Raw genomic sequence first — 17,989 nt, 5'->3', positions numbered from 1 at the left:
CTTTTGGTCATGAGCCTAATATTTCTCATCTGAGAATTTTTGGATGTGCAGTATATGTTCCTATTGCTCCACCACATTGCACTAAAATGGGTCCTCAAAGGAGATTAGGAATTTATGTTGGTTATGAATCTCCCTCAATAATTAAATATCTTGAGCCATTAACGAGAGATATGTTTACTGCACGTTTTGCAGATTGTCATTTTGATGAATCCACATTCCCTAAATTAGGGGGAGAAAATAAAGATGTGGAAAAGGCAATAACATGGAAAGCTTCATCACTCTCTCACATGGATCCTAAAACAAAGGATTGTGAACAAGAAGTTCAGAAAATAATTCATCTTCAAAATTTAGCAAATCAGTTGCCAGATGCACTTGCTGATCCAAAACGAGTAACAAAATCGCATATACCAGCAGCTAATGCACCAATTCGTATTGAAATTCCTGAAGAAAAACTTGATAATCATTCTCAAGCACGCCTGAAGCGTGGACGACCTATTGGTTCAAAGGATAAAAGTCTGAGAAAAAGAAAATCAGTTAATGATAAGAATGAATCTATTGAAGATGAAAATACTAACATAAACACACTTCCTGAAGAAGTGCAAACCCCTGAAATAGTGCAAACACCTGAAGTTGCACAAACACCTAGAGTTGTTGCAAATGAAGAGATTTTAATAAATTATGTTAGTTCTGAAAAGAGATGTGATAGAAAGGAAATAGTTGTGGATCATATTTTTGCATATAATATGGCAATGAACATTATAGATGACAATATGGATCATGAACCACAATATGTTCAAGAATGTCAAAGTAGAAATGATTGGCAAAAATGGAAAGATGCAATCCAAACAGAATTGAATTCTCTCAACAAACGCGAGGTTTTTGGACCAATAGTCCAAACACCGAAAGGTGTTAAACCCGTAGGATACAAATGGGTATTCGTTAGAAAGAGAAATGAGAAAAATGAAGTTACGAGATATAAAGCAAGACTTGTTGCACAAGGTTTTTTCCAAAGACCTGGGATTGATTATAAGGAGACATATTCTCCTGTTGTGGATGCAATAACTTTCCGATATCTCATTAGCTTGGCAGTACAAGAAAGATTGAGCATGCGCTTAATGGATGTAGTTACAGCTTATCTATATGACTCACTTGATAACGATATCTACATGAAAATCCCTGAAGGATTTAAGCTGCAAGAAAAATGTGAAAAACGAGAACTTTATTCGATAAAGTTACAAAGATCCTTGTATGGACTGAAACAATCTGGGCACATGTGGTATAATCGTCTTAGTGAATATCTATTGAAAGAGGGTTATAAGAATGATCAAATTTGTCTATGTGTTTTCATAAAGAGATCGGGAACTGGATTTTCTATCATTTCTATTTATGTAGATGATCTGAATATTATTGGAACTCCTGAAGAGATTTCAAAAGCAGTGGATTATTTGAAAAAGGAATTTGAGATGAAAGACCTTGGAAAGACAAAATTTTGTCTTGGCTTACAAATTGATCACCTAGAAAAGGGGATTTTTCTTCACCAATCCACTTACACAGAAAAGATCCTTAAAAGATTTTACATGGACAAAGCACATCCATTGAGTAGCCCAATGGTTGTTCGATCACTTGATGTAATCAAAGATCCTTTCCGACCTCGGGAAGATAAGGAAGAGATTCTTGATCCTGAAGTACCATATCTGAGTGCAATAGGTGCACTAATGTATCTTGCTAACAATACGAGGCCCGATATTCCTTTTTCTGTCAATTTGTTATCTAGATACAGCTCTGCACCTACACGAAGACATTGGAATGGAATTAAGCATATATTCCGCTATCTTCAAGGAACTATTGATTTGGTTTATTTTATGCATATGAATCTAAACCTAAATTAGTAGGCTATGCGGATGCGGGTTACTTATCTGATCCACACAAAGCTCGATCACAAACAAGCTATTTATTCACATATGGAAGTACAGCTATATCTTGGCGCTCTACGAAGCAAACTATTACAGCTACTTCCTCAAATCATGCTGAGTTAATAGCTATTCATGAAGCAAGCCGAGAATGTGTTTGGCTAAGATCATTAACCAAGCATATACGAGAGTCATGTGGTAAATCATCAGATGAAGGAACACCGACTACAATATATGAAGATAATGCAGCTTGCATTGCTCAACTGAAGGAAGGCTACATTAAAGGAGACAGAATAAAGCACATTTCACCAAAAATTTTCTTTACTCATGATCTTCAAAAGAATGGTGAAATCAGTATTCAGCAAATTCGATCAAGTGACAATCTTGCAGATTTGTTCACAAAGGCATTACCTTCTACAATTTTTAAGAAGTTGGTTTACGGTATTGGAATGCGTCGTCTCAGAGATCTTCAGTAATACTGCGAATAGGGGGAGTAAACACTGTACTCTTTTTCCCTTGACCAATGGTTTTTTCCCACTGGGTTTTACCTGGTAAGGTTTTTAATGAGGCAGTGCCCTATTCGCATGAATGGACATCCAAAGGGGAATGTTATAAATAATTTACCATTAAAGTAATTATTATTAATGGATGTCCACCATATTAAATGCATAGCCACCAAATTAAATACATGTCCACCAACAAATAAACATGTATTAAATACACACATGTTATGCTTATAGATAAGTGTAATTAGGACCACTCATTTTGTAAGCCTACTACTATAAATAGGCTTATACCCCATTTGTAATACACACCAAGATTAAGCTTTTATGCTATTATAATCTTTCTCTCAATCTAAGTTCTTCATTATATTATTATTAATCTCCATATATATATTTTACATATATTTATTAATCTATATATAAGTGTGGTTATAATCACACTATAATTTCGGTAATTTTATAACACATGGTTGTTTTTCATGTTTTTTTTATAAGAGGATGTATTTCCACGGGAGAGTATTCTATACTCTTCAATAACAAACTGCATAGTGAAAAGTTTTAAAAACATATTTTTTATTTTAAAAATAAATGCAGAATAGTTTGTGATGATAAGTTATAGCACAACTGGTAAAAGATAGTTAATGCCAATCTTAAGGCAACACCCGTAATAAGATTTGGATCAATGACTTAAAATATTTATCGGATGAATTTCAAACAGTAAAATACTCACATTCTAGGCCAAATGGTAATACCATAATACATAAAGTGGGTTACTAAACCCAACCCTAAATTTATACTTCTAGCCCCTGGAATAGATCATACTACCCTTTGCACTAAATTTCAAAAAACCCAAAACCTCTCAAGAACCCTATACGATTTTTGCTCAAATCCGGACAAATTACTGAACCGAATCATGGATGGTGATATAATTCGTAAAGGAAAAGATAAAATGGTAAGATTTACCGCTTTATTTCGTTGATTTGTATCTCGAATTGAATCTGTTGGGTTATTGAAAAAAATCGCCGGAATCGCAGTCGGGCGTATGAACATCACGCCCGATCTGCGGTTCGGGCGTATGAGTATCACGCCCGACCAGTGGTGCGAGTACAGGTATTTTTTATAAATTTAGTTATAATTTTAGTATATTTATAATTTTAGTATATTTATAATTTTAGTATAATTTTAGTATAATTATAATTTTAGTATAATTGTAGTATAATTATAACTTTAGTATAACTTTAGTATATTTATAACTTTAGTATAATTTTAGTATATTTATAATTTTAGTATAATTGTAGTATATTTATAATTTTAGTAATATTAGAATATTTATAATTGTAGTATAATTTTAGTATATTTATAATTTTAGTACAATTTTAGTATATTTATAATTTTAGTATAATTTTAGTAATATTAGAATATTTATAATTTTAGTATAATTATAATTTTAGTATAATTGTAGTATAATTATAATTTTAGTATAACTTTAGTATAACTTTAGTATATTTATAACTTTAGTATAATTATAATTTTAGTATAATTTTAGTATATTTATAGTTTTAGTATAATTGTAGTATATTTATAATTTTAGTATAATTTTAGTAATATTAGAATATTTATAATTTTAGTATAATTTTAGTATATTTATAATTTTAGTATAATTTAGTATATTTATAATTTTAGTATAACTTTAGTATAATTTTAGTATATTTATAATTTTAGTATAATTGTAGTATATTTATAACTTTAGTATAATTTTAGTATATTTTTAATATAATTTTATAATTTTCAAGGACAAGCAAACGTCCCAAAGCTAGTGAGGACGAGAGCTGGGTAGTTACTGCAACGGTTGATGGTGGTCCCGTTGATGGTTCCGTGATTCCTAGTTTTCTAGGACATGTTGCCTCACGGATGTTGGGAGGAGAGATTCGGTCGTTTCTGACATGCTACAATAGATCAGCAGCATGCAAAGATTTGTGTCAGTGGTTTTCTGATGCGTCACCCGAGGTAAGCATAATATAGTGTGTCAACATTTATTGTAATTTGTATTTTTAACTATAAACATAAAAAACATTCAGTAATTGTATAAATTGTATATGTGTCATTTTACAGCTGAGGGAGATGATCGAGAGGACTGGTTTGTCTCACCTTCCACATGCCATGTTCAAGAACCTCGACACTCCGCTGTTGACTGCGTTCGTGGAGCGGTGGCAGCCTGATACGAACTCCTTCCACATGCCGTTCGGGGAGATGACTATCCAGCTGCATGATATGTGGCAGATTCTTCGGATCCCGATCGACGGTCCGATGGTGTCCGAGTCTCCCCCTACTGACGGGCTTCATGCCATGTGCATGATGATGTTTGGGGTGAGTCAGGCTGAGCTTCTGTTGCCGACCCGACATTTATGGGGTGGTGGAGGTGTATTTTTTGGGGCTGTACAGGGGCTTCTGACCGAGGGTAGGGATGACGCTACTCGGGCCATAGCATGGATGTGGCTTATGCTTGGATCCACTCTTTTTGTTGACAAGAGTGGAGATAGGATTAGGCCGACCCATCTTGCTGAGGTTTACAGCGGTGTCAGCGGGGCAGCTGGACTATCATGGGGGTCTGCTACACTAGCCATGTTGTACCGGCAGCTGGGGATAGCGAGCAGGTGAGACTGTTCAGGTATATGCGGATGTTTGACTCTACTGCAGGCATGGATATACGAGTATTTTCCAGTGTTCCGGCCGCATAGAGGAGCTCACTTGATCCCAGCTGACCATGCCCGTGCACTGAGATGGGAGGTCGGGGTACCAGGCAAGACGACCGCCCGACTAGATACCTTTCGCGGGCAGCTGGATCGTGTGACGGCGGCAGAGGTATTTTATAAAATTTTAAAATTTATTTAAGTATTATTTATAGTATATTATTATTGAGTATTACTTTTTTCCAGGTGACGTGGTTGCCTTATGGTCCTGTCGCCGACAATTATCGGCTTCGAGTGTCCTACGCCGGTTGGATACGGTGTAGAGACATCGTCGAGCCGTATATGCCCGATCGAGCGCTGCGTCAGGTCGGATATATTCAGCCTATCCCAGCTGAGCGTATTAGACCTGATAAAGCAGTACGACCATGGAGATATATCGCGTATAAGCTCACGCATTCCTTAGTCACAGTTGGGGATACGTGACGGAGATTTCCATCGGCTCGGGGCATTGATCGGAGGAGATGCCGACCCGTTGGATACGATCCCACTGTCTGTGAGCCTGCTTATATGGACTGGTATAGGCGACATTCGCATCCCCATCTCATTCATGCACCACAGGCTGCACCGGTACAGCATGCTCGCGCCAACAGCGAATTTGTAAGTTTATTATTATTTAATATTATTATTTAGTATTAGTTTATATGTGTTTAATTGTTAATATTTATTTATTAATTGTTAATTTTTTTTTGCAATGGGTTAGCTGGTTGTGGCGTGTCACCCAACTAGCGGCTACCCACCGATCTGACGAGGATGTTCTACGCATTAAGAAGGAGATGGATGAGTTTATGGATGCGTGGCGTCGGGCGAGCTGAATTTTTGTTGTAGAAATTCATACATTTTAACACTTTTTGTTGTATATATTATATTTAACCATTTACGTTTATAAATGTTTATGTTTATTAATGTTTATTTTAATTTTTAAGTTTTCTATTTTTATTTGTTACGTACAATTCTGTAGTTACAGGCTTAACGGCCTATTTACGGGTTTCACGGCCTATTTACGGGTTTAACGAACTATTTACGGGGTTAAAAAGCTAATTTTTTTACCAATCCGACACGCGGGCGTGTGGATATCACACCTCACCACGTGGTCGGATGTGATAGCCCCACGTCCGACCTTGCGGTGAAGCGTAGGGCTATCACGTCCGACCACGCGGTGAGGCGTGATATCCACACGCCCGCGTGTCGAATTGGCAAAAAAAATTAGAAATTTCCCTCTCAAAATCCATGAAAGGTCATTTTCGTCCTTTCACGGAGCTAGGGGTAGGAATTTGGGGCTGGGTTTAACAACACCCTACCTAAATTAGCTATCTTAGAGAGGAATGAGGATGTCCCGTTATGGGATTTCTAATTTTTTTTTATTGGTCAATATGGTCCAGCTCTTTCTTAAAATAAATGCAAGTTTTCATAAAATAAAAAAAAAAAAAAAAAAGTTATAGCACTAGCACAGCTGGCAAGACGACTTAAATTTGGGTAATTAATTATAGTTCCTAGTTGTCAATTTTTTATTTGTGAGTCAACACGGAAACAACACTGTTGATAGTTTAAGTTCAAAATCGCATCAATCTCTTTCCCTAAATTGGTAATCGAAATCTCTGTTTGTGCGTTGCCATCTAAGTCGGTTATTCTGATTAGAAAATTGAATTGAAGAGGATCTCCAGAGAGAGCCACCGGACCGGAGATAGAATCAGATGAAATGACCCTCCCGCCAGAAGAAGAAGAAGAACCACCAGTTTATCTGCAGCCGATTGATGGGCCAGTCGGGGACCTCTTTCCAGAGGAAAAGCCATCCATCCCTCAACGGAGACTCCCTCTAACGGCCTTTTCTGAGGTACTGCATTTTTTTTTTTTTTTTGATAAAACTGAGGTACTGCAATTTAGTTTTGTCTTATATGATATGATACATTTTTTTGAAGGTTATATATGTACTACTTTGTTTGTTTGCCGTTTACTATTATTTAATAAATTCTTTTTTACATTTTACTACTTTTATTTGTTTACTATTATTTAACTTTTCAAATCATCCCTTTCATTATTTCATACTTTTATTTTTTTTATATGCTAGAATATTTAAATTATATTTTTTTTATTAAAATTAGATAGTATAGAAAAGAGAGAAAAAAAAAAACTTAAAAATATAAAAGTATGTTTTTGATATTTAAAATAAAAGTTTTTAAGTATCAAAGGCGTAAACATCAATAATGTAATTTACTTTTAATTAGTAAAGGAAAAATTAGTTACTTAAATAGATAGATTGAGGTACTTAATTAGATCCTAAACGTATTTAGGGACGTTTGTTTCGAGAGTTTCAGGAAAGAGTAAAGAAAACGAGAGATTACATTCTCTTTATTGGTATTTTTTTTATTAATTTAATTATTATTTTTTTAGTTTTAGGTTCTCATTCCTGAAGTCAGTAGACATTTCTATTCCCTTTACTAACTTGAACTTCTACGCTCCTTATAAAATTCTACGCACTCTATTTTACTTTTTAATTTTTATTTTGGTTTATATATTTATTTATTTTTACTTTTTTTTGTCCTTGTATTAGTTTCACTTTTGATCCTTCTATTTATATATTTTTAATTTTTTTCTCACAAAATATTTTTAACTAAATTTTACTTTTTTATTTTTGTTTTGATCCTTTTACTTATTTATTTATATTTTTTTTATCCCTAGATTAATTTCACCTTTGATCCTGTACTTATTTATTTTTACTTTGAAAATAATTTTGACCAAATTTTTGTTTTTAACAAAGTAAGTTTTACAATAATTTTGACCAATGGTGAAAAACGCACAAAGTAAGTATAGCCTCTACCTGAAGGGGCTTTGTAGGTCCCGTGTAACGTAATAGGATTAGTTCTAAGGGGGGTTAGGAACTAATGTAACTTTTTCGCTTTATAATGCTGACTTAATTAAATGTTTGACAATTTAACTCAGCTTTAGGTCAGCAAGGCTGAGTGAGATGTGAGACAGCTTTAATCAGATACTGACTAGAGCTGTTTCAATTGTGAGCTGGGAAGTAACACTTTTAGGCCAGCTTCCAACTCAGCACTCTGATTACTCAGCGTCGGCTTGTACAAATTATTTACTGAGCAATTTAAGCAAGCAACACAAACATATACATATATATCAGGAGAAAGAGTTAGAGATTACTCAGCAGACTTATCTTGGTTCGGCCTCACCGCCTACGTCCAGTCCCCAGAATCCCTCCGGGCTTTTTCAATCCACTACTGAGCTCTTTAAAGGTAGAGCACAAACCGTTTACAATAGCAACTGAGTATGCAAGAGTACCTTCCTCTATTCGTCTACTCAATCCTATCTACCACTGAATACTATAACCGAGTATTCAGATTGTCTCTACCACTGAGTACTATAACCGAGTACTCAGTTTCACTCTTCTAACCTTTTACGATTGATACAAGATTGTTCTCACAAAATGAAGAACACTTTAGATTAATACAATTCACTCTAGACTTTTACACAATGATTGGAATTTGGTGTAAGAACTTGCTTTTTCTATTCAGACAGCTTCTCTTTTGAATTTTTGACTTAGTGAAGATCTTGTTTGTCTTTTTCTCTCTTGTATGTTCGGCAATGATCCAAGTGATGAACTTGTCCATTTATAGTGAATTCTGAAGCTTCAATAATTTGAATTCAGACATATCCGTTGAGAGTAAACGGTCTTCTTTCGTCATTGATTGGTCAGCTTCCAGAATTGCAGGCCAATCTTGTCTTCTGATTTTTGCAGGAGCCAAGCTTGCCAGATTCGTCTTCTTGCACCATGTTCGTCTTCTAGTGCAAGGTTTGTTTTCTTGCCAAACGTCAGGTGGTCCATGCGTCTTGAAAAGGTCCTTGAAGCGGATTTCCGAGGCTTCTGAAATGTGTCAGACTTTGTCTCACAAGTTGATGGATAATTGGACACTGATTTGATTATTACTCAGCTTGACTTAGCGGCGACTTTGATATTTACTCAGCTTGACTTAGCAGCTTCGTCTTCAAGCCTTTCTGAAGAAGACGTTTCTTTTGTAAAGTTGAGTTGCATTCTACTCAGCTCTACTGTGTGACTTGCTCATGCTGACTTTGTTCTGTCTTTCTTTTATAGTCTTTCCGTTCATGTTCTCGTTAGTTAACTTACTCAACATTGAACAAACACATTAGTACAATTAAATCAAAGCACTTAAATTTAATTGTTTAATCATAGGATTAGCTTAAATAATTTTGTCAGATCAAAATCATGTGGAAATGTGTTTCAACAAACTCCCCCATTTTGATGTTGGCAAAAGTATTTAATCAAGGAACTCAATGTTGAGCATCCCTTATGATTTTTGACCTTTTTATTCTTCTGAGATTACTCCCCCGTAAGGGTTGCATCTGTTGACTTAGTTTAACTCTAAACCTTCTAAGATCTAATTGAGTGAATCTAAGACTTGAGTCACTGACTTAGTTCATTTCTAAACCTTCTAAGATTTAATCGAAAAGAGCCTAAGGCCAGCTTCCGAAGAAGGTCAATACTTGGAACATTTAGACATTTACTCAGTTTTGATACTCTGTGTAATTCAGGTATCAGAGTTGGGTTCTGGTATCAGAGTTAGATTCAAATATCAGAGCTGGGGTATACTGAGTGTATTTTACTTGGTAAATTTTTATGTTCACAAGTTTTAAGTTGTTGTTCAATGAGTTTGTATGAGACAGATCAGCATATAAACACAGCAAGTAAGCATCGCATATATAAAGTCAGTTTGGATAAAAGATGCATATATATAGAAATACTCAGCTCAACAAAAACATGCCATAAAAAACATAAGTTACAAGCTAAGACTAGAGACTATTGCTAGTTCTATTTCTTGATATTGGCTTGAACTTGATTTGACTTGGGTTTGGTTTGGCTCGGTTTGGCTGTTCGTTGTTGCTGAGTCTGGTTGCCTGGGACAGCAGAAGTTGAGCCAGGAGGCTTCTGCTGTGTTCCGGCAGCTGGCTGCTTAGCTTTATCTTTCTCCCCTGGCTTCTGCTGAGTTCCAGCAGCTTGCTTAGCTTGATCTTTCTCCCCCGTTTTGCCAGCATCATTAGATTGAAGGGGAGGAGCATAGAATTGCCCTTGTTGAACAGCACGAGTCAGGATGGATGAATAATGTTGCATGTGACCCGTACTTTCTCTAAGACCCGTAAAGACCTGCATGCCATCTTTCATACTTGAAGCGAGAATTTTGATGTGTGCGCTGAGGATACTGAGTAAAAACTCAAGAGATTTCCCAATCCAAGTAATCGAGTCTGTCATTCGTGCATAGGATTGATAGTACATCCTGATTAGTGCAGAATCATGCGAATGACGCTGAGCATTAATGTGCCTAACATGCGCAAGTGTTGACGTGGTGCAGTGCAAAATGTCATTGGTCTTTACTTGGTCAGTATCCATTTCTTCTTTGCTCAAGTTGAGTAGGCGTATAGCCTCACCGATTTGTTCTATGAAGCATTGAGAAGAGGAGGAGATGAGTTCATGAGCCCCGGTTAGCTCGGCGGACAGCTAGGAGAAATGCTGAGTGACCTCAGCAGAAGTTGCAGATGATGAGTTCGCAGCAGATAGGGCGTTGATTTTCCATTCGATTGAGTTCATATGATTTACCATCATCAGCTGATGTTTGGCCAGCTTGGCCATGAATTCTTACTTGGGCTGTTGAGAGACCAAGAAGGTCATAACACTCATCAGCTCCTTAAGACCTTTAAGTTCGATCAGAAGTTGCGTGACAGAGGAAAATTGAGTTAGCTCAGCAGGAATGGACCCAGCAACATCGGCTTGAGACTGATGTATCTCTTGAAGTAGAGTTTGAGCGGATTGGATGATTCATCTTCATGACATAGAAACATCCAAATAAGTGTAAGTATCATCAGTGTTGTGCTCAGAGGCCGTTTTCTGGTTAGCAGTAGGTGGAGAATTTTGATGCTGCCCAGAAGTGGAAGTGCCAGCCTGGTCAGTGGCTGCACTTTTATTGAGGCCAGCAGCAGGAGCTGACTGGTTGATGAACTGCTCAGTGGAGGATGGAAGTGGTTGCTCGGCAGTCTTATTTACCTGCTCAGGGTCAGTCTGGAGTTGAGTAGAACTTTGAGGTGGAGGCAACTCAGCATTGTCTTTAGCAGGTGGAGTTTCCTTTGCTAACTCTTTTTGTTGAGCAGCAGGAACTTCAAGCACTTGCTCAGTGGAAGGATGAGCAGAGGTGTCGGCAGAAATTTGACCCTTAGTGGCTTGTTCCTCAGCTTGAGAAACAGAGGCTTGTTTTTCCTTTACTTGGTCTGGAGTGGGCTCAGTGATGGTGGTGAAGAATTGAAACTGGAGCCCAGGTAAGTCTGTGATAGGGTCCTTCAGTGGTGATTCATCCAGCAGATCGATAACGCCGGGCTTTTGAGCTTTGCGTTTGAAACGCTTGTCCGCACTGCCCTTTTGAGATTTGGTTGGAGGAGAAGGGTCAGCAGCAGGAGAGTCTGGTGACTCAAAAGAGAAGTTGAGTCCTAAGTCATCATAAAGGTTCTCCTCAACCTTGTCCTTTACTAGAGACTTAGCTCCTTGCTCATTAGCCTGCTCAGCGGCAGCTGTTTTACTTGGCTCAGCAGAATGTACCTTGTCAGCTTGGGCTAGTTTTTCAGTACAACCTTGATCTTCCTCCTGATCACAAGGTGTCTTTTCCAAGTCAATTTCTTGACTTCGTACAAAATGTGAGTCCGCTGAAATCACAAAGTCAAGTGGGTTAGCGTCTAACGGATTCAACCCAGAGGTTTTCTTCCTCTTAAGTGGCTGTTCAAGTGTCTCCTCACTTTCCTCAGGGTCAACTCTCTTCTGTTTCTTCTCAGCTGACTCTGGCTTTTCTTGCACTGGCTCAGCAGGAGCAGGTTTCTTTCCACCAACTACCACCCTGATTTTCTTGGCAGTTTTGTTAATATCCCTGGCCAGTGGGGTTTGGTCAGCTTTTCTCTTTCTTTCCTGCCTAGTGCGCTCAGCATGTTCTGCTTCAACCACAACTTTCTTTCCTTTCTTTGACAGCTCAGTAGTTGTCTTTTCAACCACATCTCCTTCAGCAGGAGCTTCTTCGACCAAGGGTCCCTTACCCTTCTTAGGTTTGATGGGAAGGCTGTGAGCTAAGCCAAATAGAATCGCTGAGGTGATCTCAGTGCCCTCTATGTAAATTTCCTCCTTTAGGCTGACCTTTTGATCCTGAAGGATTTTGGTGATTAGGGAGCCCATCCTGAGTATCCCCGTGCTCCGTTGAAAAGCCCCAATTAGAAAGACGGGCATATTGAGCGGCTGGTAGGTCAGTATGTGTCAGATAAAGCACTATTAAAGTTTGAGGCTGAGGAGGAGGAGTTGACCTTGGGAAACAAGAAGTTGGTCAGGATATAGTGGGCTTGTTTTTTAGGCTGACCCATACTTTTACTGGAGATTTCACCTTTATGATTCTTGGGTTTGCAGAATTCAGCTTCGTAATCAACATGCATGTAGTCGTTTGTGCACCTGAGTTCTGATCCTTCTTCCTTCAGTTTTAGCAGTTTAGCAAGATAAGGAGTGATGGTGAACTCCTTGTTCTTGACTTTCGTGATCATATAGTCGCAGTCATCATGGGCTACCCTTAGGTTTGTGTAGAATTCCTTTACTAACTGCGGATAAGTGGTTCAAGGAAGAGAGAAGAGGTCGGTCCAGCCATTCTTTGATATCCATTCGCAGAAGGGTTGCTCAGCTTGTACGAAGCTCTTGGAGAACCAGCGAGAATGGAAAACCTTGAGATTTTTAACATTTTTGAGGACCGGAGAGAACGTCCTTTCCTTACGTTTTATCTTGAATAGTGAGCTACTCAACTTAATTAAATGTTTGACGATTTAACTCAACTTTAGGTCAGCAAGGCTAAGTGAGGTGTGAGACAGCTTTAATCAGATATTGACTAGAGCTGTTTCAATTGTGAGTTGGGAAGTAACACTTTTAGGCCAGCTTCCAACTCAACACTCTGATTACTCAGCGTCGGCGGCTTGTACAAATTATTTACTGAGCAATTTAAGCAAGCAACACAAACATATACATATATATCAGGAGAAAGAGTTAGAGATTACTCAGCAGACTTATCCTGGTTCGGCCTCACCGCCTACGTCCAGTCCCCAGAATCCCTCCGGGCTTTTTCAATCCACTACTGAGCTCTTTAAAGGTAGAGCACAAACCGTTTACAATAGCAACTGAGTATGCAAGAGTACCTTCCTCTATTCGTCTACTCAATCCTATCTACCACTGAATACTATAACTGAGTATTCAGATTGTCTCTACCACTGAGTACTATAACCGAGTACTCAGTTTCACTCTTCTAACCTTTTACGATTGATACAAGATTGTTCTCACAAAATGAAGAACACTTTAGATTAATACAATTCACTCTAGACTTTTACACAATGATTGGAATTTGGTGTAAGAACTTGCTTTTTCTATTCAGACAGCTTCTCTTTTGAATTTTTGACTTAGTGAAGATCTTGTTTGTCTTTTTCTCTCTTGTATGTTCGGCAATGATCCAAGTGATGAACTTGTCCATTTATAGTGAATTCTGAAGCTTCAATAATTTGAATTCAGACATATCTGTTGAGAGTAAACGGTCTTCTTTCGTCATTGATTGGTCAGCTTCCAGAATTGCAGGCCAATCTTGTCTTCTGATTTTTGCAGGAGCCAAGCTTGCCAGATTCGTCTTCTTGCACCAGGTTTGTCTTCTAGCGCCAGGTTTGTCTTCTTGCCAAACGTCAGATGGTCCATGCGTCTTGAAAAGGTCCTTGAAGCGGATTTCCGAGGCTTCTGAAATGTGTCAGACTTTGTCTCACAAGTTGACGGATAATTGGACACTGATTTGATTATCACTCAACTTGACTTAGCGGCGACTTTGATATTTACTCAGCTTGACTTAGCAGCTTTGCCTTCAAGTCTTTCTGAAGAAGACGTTTCTTTTGTAAAGCTGAGTTGCATTCCACTCAGCTCTGTTGTGTGACTTGCTCATGCTGACTTTGTTCTGTCTTTCTTTTATAGTCTTTCAGTTCCTGTTCTCGTTAGTTAACTTACTCAACATTGAACAAACACATTAGTACAATTAAATCAAATCACTTAAATTTAATTGTTTAATCATGGGATTAACTTAAATAATTTTGTCAAATCAAAATCACGTGGAAAGGTGTTTCAACAAGTTTATGTATTAAAAGCCAGAATTTTTTTTTTTTTGAGAAAAAAAGCCATAATTAATAGTTCTATTTAAGTAAAATCATGAATACTATAAAAAAAAATCTCATAATTCAGTCAAAAAAAAGCAAGTTTATTGATTGATTAATTAATAAATTGTGTCATTAGTTTAAAATCTAAAATATATGGATAATAATTTAAAATTTAGTTAGTTGAGGATTAAAGATCAAATTTTACATTCATTATGCAAATTAACAAACTTAACTTATGGTACATTTTGATCTTTACCAAAACATAATACTCATAACTATTTATTTTTGACTCACTTTCAGGTTATCCCCCATTTAAATACAAGTGCTATCAGGACGAAGTTATTTAGTTATGAAGAACTGGCAATAGCAACTGATAATTTCTCCCATTCTAACAGCCTTGGCAGAGGTTCTTTTAGTCGAGTTTACCGGGGAAAACTTTCGGATACTAAAGTTGCAATTAAGAAGTTTCTTAATCCTGATAGGAATGAAAGTCATTTTGTGTCCGAAATTTTAGCCATCAGTCGCATCAATCATCCAAACATTGTCAAGATGCTTGGATACTGCACTGATTATGCTGATAAACTGCTTGTTTTAGAGTTTCTTCCCAACAAGTCCTTGAAATTTAATTTACATGGTAACGATCTCACTTATCCTCATAATTCAACTTGTAATTACCCCATTTAAGCTGTTGATTCTGGGAAATAACATTGCAGGCAGGACGTTGCTTACTATCAATTGGAAAAACAGAATGAAAATTGCCTTAGGCACTGCTAAAGGATTGGCATATTTGCACAACTGTGAGTATATTGGAACTAATAATACTTTCAACCAGTTTCACCTGGTTTTAATTTCAGATCATTTCATTTCTAGTTACTCTCTGGTTTCAGGTAATCCCAAGATCATTCACCGCAATATTAAATCGAATTCTATTCTACTTGATTCTGACTTTGAACCGAAGGTAATATATTTTTGGCAAATATGTTAACTTATAGCTCACACTTTGTTGCTAATTTATCATATCCTAAAAACTTGATTTCGTCGTTTTTAATCAACTTATGATTTTCTTTTTTTCAGATTGCAGGATTTGAAATTGCTGTAAGTTTATCACATTCAATTTCTCACATCATGACCGACTTCAAGGGAACTTTCGGGTAAGATGAATCCCCTATTTGTTTAGATATATGAGAGTTGCTCTTCATGAATTTATCTTTATGTGATTATAATTTTGCAGTTATATGGCTCCTGAGTACATGAAAGATAGAAGACTTTCAGATAAAGCTGATGTTTTTTGCTTTGGTGTTGTACTTTTGGGGTTGATAACTGGGAAGAAACCTTACTCTTATACAAAGGATGGATGTCCTTACCTAACTACTTGGGTACGTGCTTCCTCTTATAAGTGACAGATTCAGAATTCACTGGATTGCTTTGATAATTGTTTGTTTTGAAATATGCAGGCGATGCCTCTACTTGAATTTGCGTTGGAGTCGAACGAGTACAACATTGCTATTGATCCGAGACTGGGAAATGAATACGATAAAGAAGAAATGGGTCGAGTGATGTGTTGTGCTGCAGCTTGTGTGTATAAACCTGAAGAAAATCGGCCAGGAATGGACCAGGTAGGTGTGCATATGGTTCTACTTGTAATTGATAAGCCATTAATGTAATGTTTACATTATAAGCATATATATGTGAAATGCAGATAGTTGAAGCTCTACAAGGAAGTTTGGCAATGGAGCAGATATGGCACCTCAAGAATGACAAGCATTACTTGCGAGGACCTCTGCCCATAAAAGATACTTGACTTGCACTGTCTATACTTGAATTAATGTTATTCTTTAAGAATGTATTCTGTCTGGCCACTTTCAACTTTCTTACTAACCATTTCCTACTAAATTGAGCTTGTCTATCTGATCAAGTTTGGAAGTTAAATATCAATATGCCATGGTTTGGTGAAGATATCCGATGATTAATCTTCAAAATCAATACGAGGACTGCCAAGAAACCACTAATCAACATAGTCTCGGACAAAATGCACATCAATATCAAAATGCTTAGTATCGATCATGATCTACTGGATTGGCAGCAATGACAATTGTTGAAGTATTATCACAATGGAGAGAATGAGACAAGAAACACGGATCAAGAAATCTTTTAGAATGTAAGTGATCCATTTAAATTCACGGGTAGCCATAACTTGACTTTTATATTCCGCTTCAGTTGAAGCAAGATTGACAATAGCCTGCTTCTTTTTTTTTAGGATACTATAGCTTTCCAATAAAGATGCAAAACCTAGTCATTGATCTTTTGTACTTTTTACAAACTTCCTAGTCTGAGTCACAATATCCAACAATTGATAAGCCAAACTGTTTAGGATAAAGACACTCCTCTATTAAGTGTTCCTTTGAGATATTTCAAAATGTGCAAAGCTGCATCTGAATGATATTGATAGGGAGTTGACATAAACTGACTTTGTAACTGAGTAGAAAAACTGATATCAAGCCTAGTGAAGCCTAAATATAACAATTTGTTAATCAACCTTAGAATATATAAGGAGAAGAAAGTTGTTGACGTTGTGAATGAGGGTGAAAACTAAATGGTAAAGAAGATGGTGTTGTGCTAACATGTTCTAAATTTGAATCTTTAAGGAAATCTGAAATGTATTTAGCTTGAGAAACAACTAAACCAACTTCAGATATAGCAATTTCTATCCTGTAAGAAATATTCCACATAACCTAAGTCCTTGTTATGCAAATAAGTCTTAACTTGGTTAATCAAAGTCTTTGAGGTGCCTGAGATGAGAAGATCATCAACATAAGAAGAAAAGTAGGCATCAGTATCAGGAAACATTAATTGGAATGTGAAGTATGCCAAAATCACATACATCTACTTGTTTGTTCGTGCTCTTTCTTTATGCTGCTCGTGAAAAATGACATCTATAGTAACAATAGAACTGTCTATTTCAAGGTTGTACACTATAAACCCTTTATAGCCTTGTTTATATCCAATCAAAACCCCTTTAGAAACATGTGTTGCAAACTTGTCCTTGTTGGGAAAAACATTGGTGATTTAACATAAACTCAACCAGAAATCTGTTGTTTTAGTGGATGCTTCTCCATTTGAGCCCGGAGTCTCCAATATCGGCTTCCAAGTGAACACTACCTATGAGAGGTACAATATTTCCACTAATTCCTACTAAAGGAGATGTGCTCGTGGTCAATTTTTCTGCTTCAATATCGAGACTCTCAAAGACCTTTCACGTATAATATTGACGGAGCTGCCTATATCAACAAAAACCCTTCGTACTTTAAAGTATGCTATTAGCATCTCAATTACTACAGCGTCGTCGTGTCATTCATCAGGTTTATTTCTTATGTTGCCGAAATAGAAATCAGACTACAGCTAGTCCATCTTTTCCAAGGTGGCAACTGAAGGAAAATAGATAAGTCTAGGCACAGCGGAAATATAAATTTTTATCTATTTCTCTTTTCAGATGGATTAAACATATATACTTTGTTGATGAACTATCTACCGTTGCAAACGAACTGTCCACGGGGATATCACCGTCAATCACAAGTACAAACAAAACCAAAACTAAAACGTTAGTAATCAA

General features: G+C 36.9%; 1 protein-coding gene across 1 annotated transcript; it reads left to right on the top strand.

Moving 5' to 3' along the window:
* Positions 1–6,670: 6,670 nt before the first annotated feature.
* LOC136222377 (proline-rich receptor-like protein kinase PERK1) lies at positions 6,671–16,335 on the top strand. The gene is made up of 8 exons (XM_066010085.1): positions 6,671–6,994; positions 14,680–15,013; positions 15,093–15,176; positions 15,267–15,337; positions 15,454–15,530; positions 15,611–15,755; positions 15,834–15,995; positions 16,079–16,335. Exons 1-8 carry the CDS (start codon positions 6,860–6,862, stop codon positions 16,178–16,180), a joined length of 1,110 nt encoding a protein of 369 aa, XP_065866157.1. The 5' UTR covers positions 6,671–6,859; the 3' UTR covers positions 16,181–16,335.
* The last annotated feature ends 1,654 nt before the right edge of the window (positions 16,336–17,989 follow it).

This window comes from Euphorbia lathyris, chromosome 3 (genome assembly GCF_963576675.1).
Source record: "Euphorbia lathyris chromosome 3, ddEupLath1.1, whole genome shotgun sequence".
In the NCBI taxonomy this organism is placed as follows: Eukaryota; Viridiplantae; Streptophyta; class Magnoliopsida; order Malpighiales; family Euphorbiaceae; genus Euphorbia; species Euphorbia lathyris.
The sequence above is the reverse complement of the archived record's forward strand: the minus strand, read 5'-3'. Positions and strand labels throughout refer to the sequence as shown.

Coding starts and splice junctions, on each gene's coding strand:
- LOC136222377 (XM_066010085.1), top strand. CDS start 6,860: ATGACCCTCCCGCCAGAAGAAGAAGAAGAACCACCAGTTTATCTGCAG. Junction 15,177..15,266: donor ATTGGCATATTTGCACAACT/GTGAGTATATTG, acceptor CTCTGGTTTCAG/GTAATCCCAAGATCATTCAC. Junction 15,338..15,453: donor ATTCTGACTTTGAACCGAAG/GTAATATATTTT, acceptor TCTTTTTTTCAG/ATTGCAGGATTTGAAATTGC.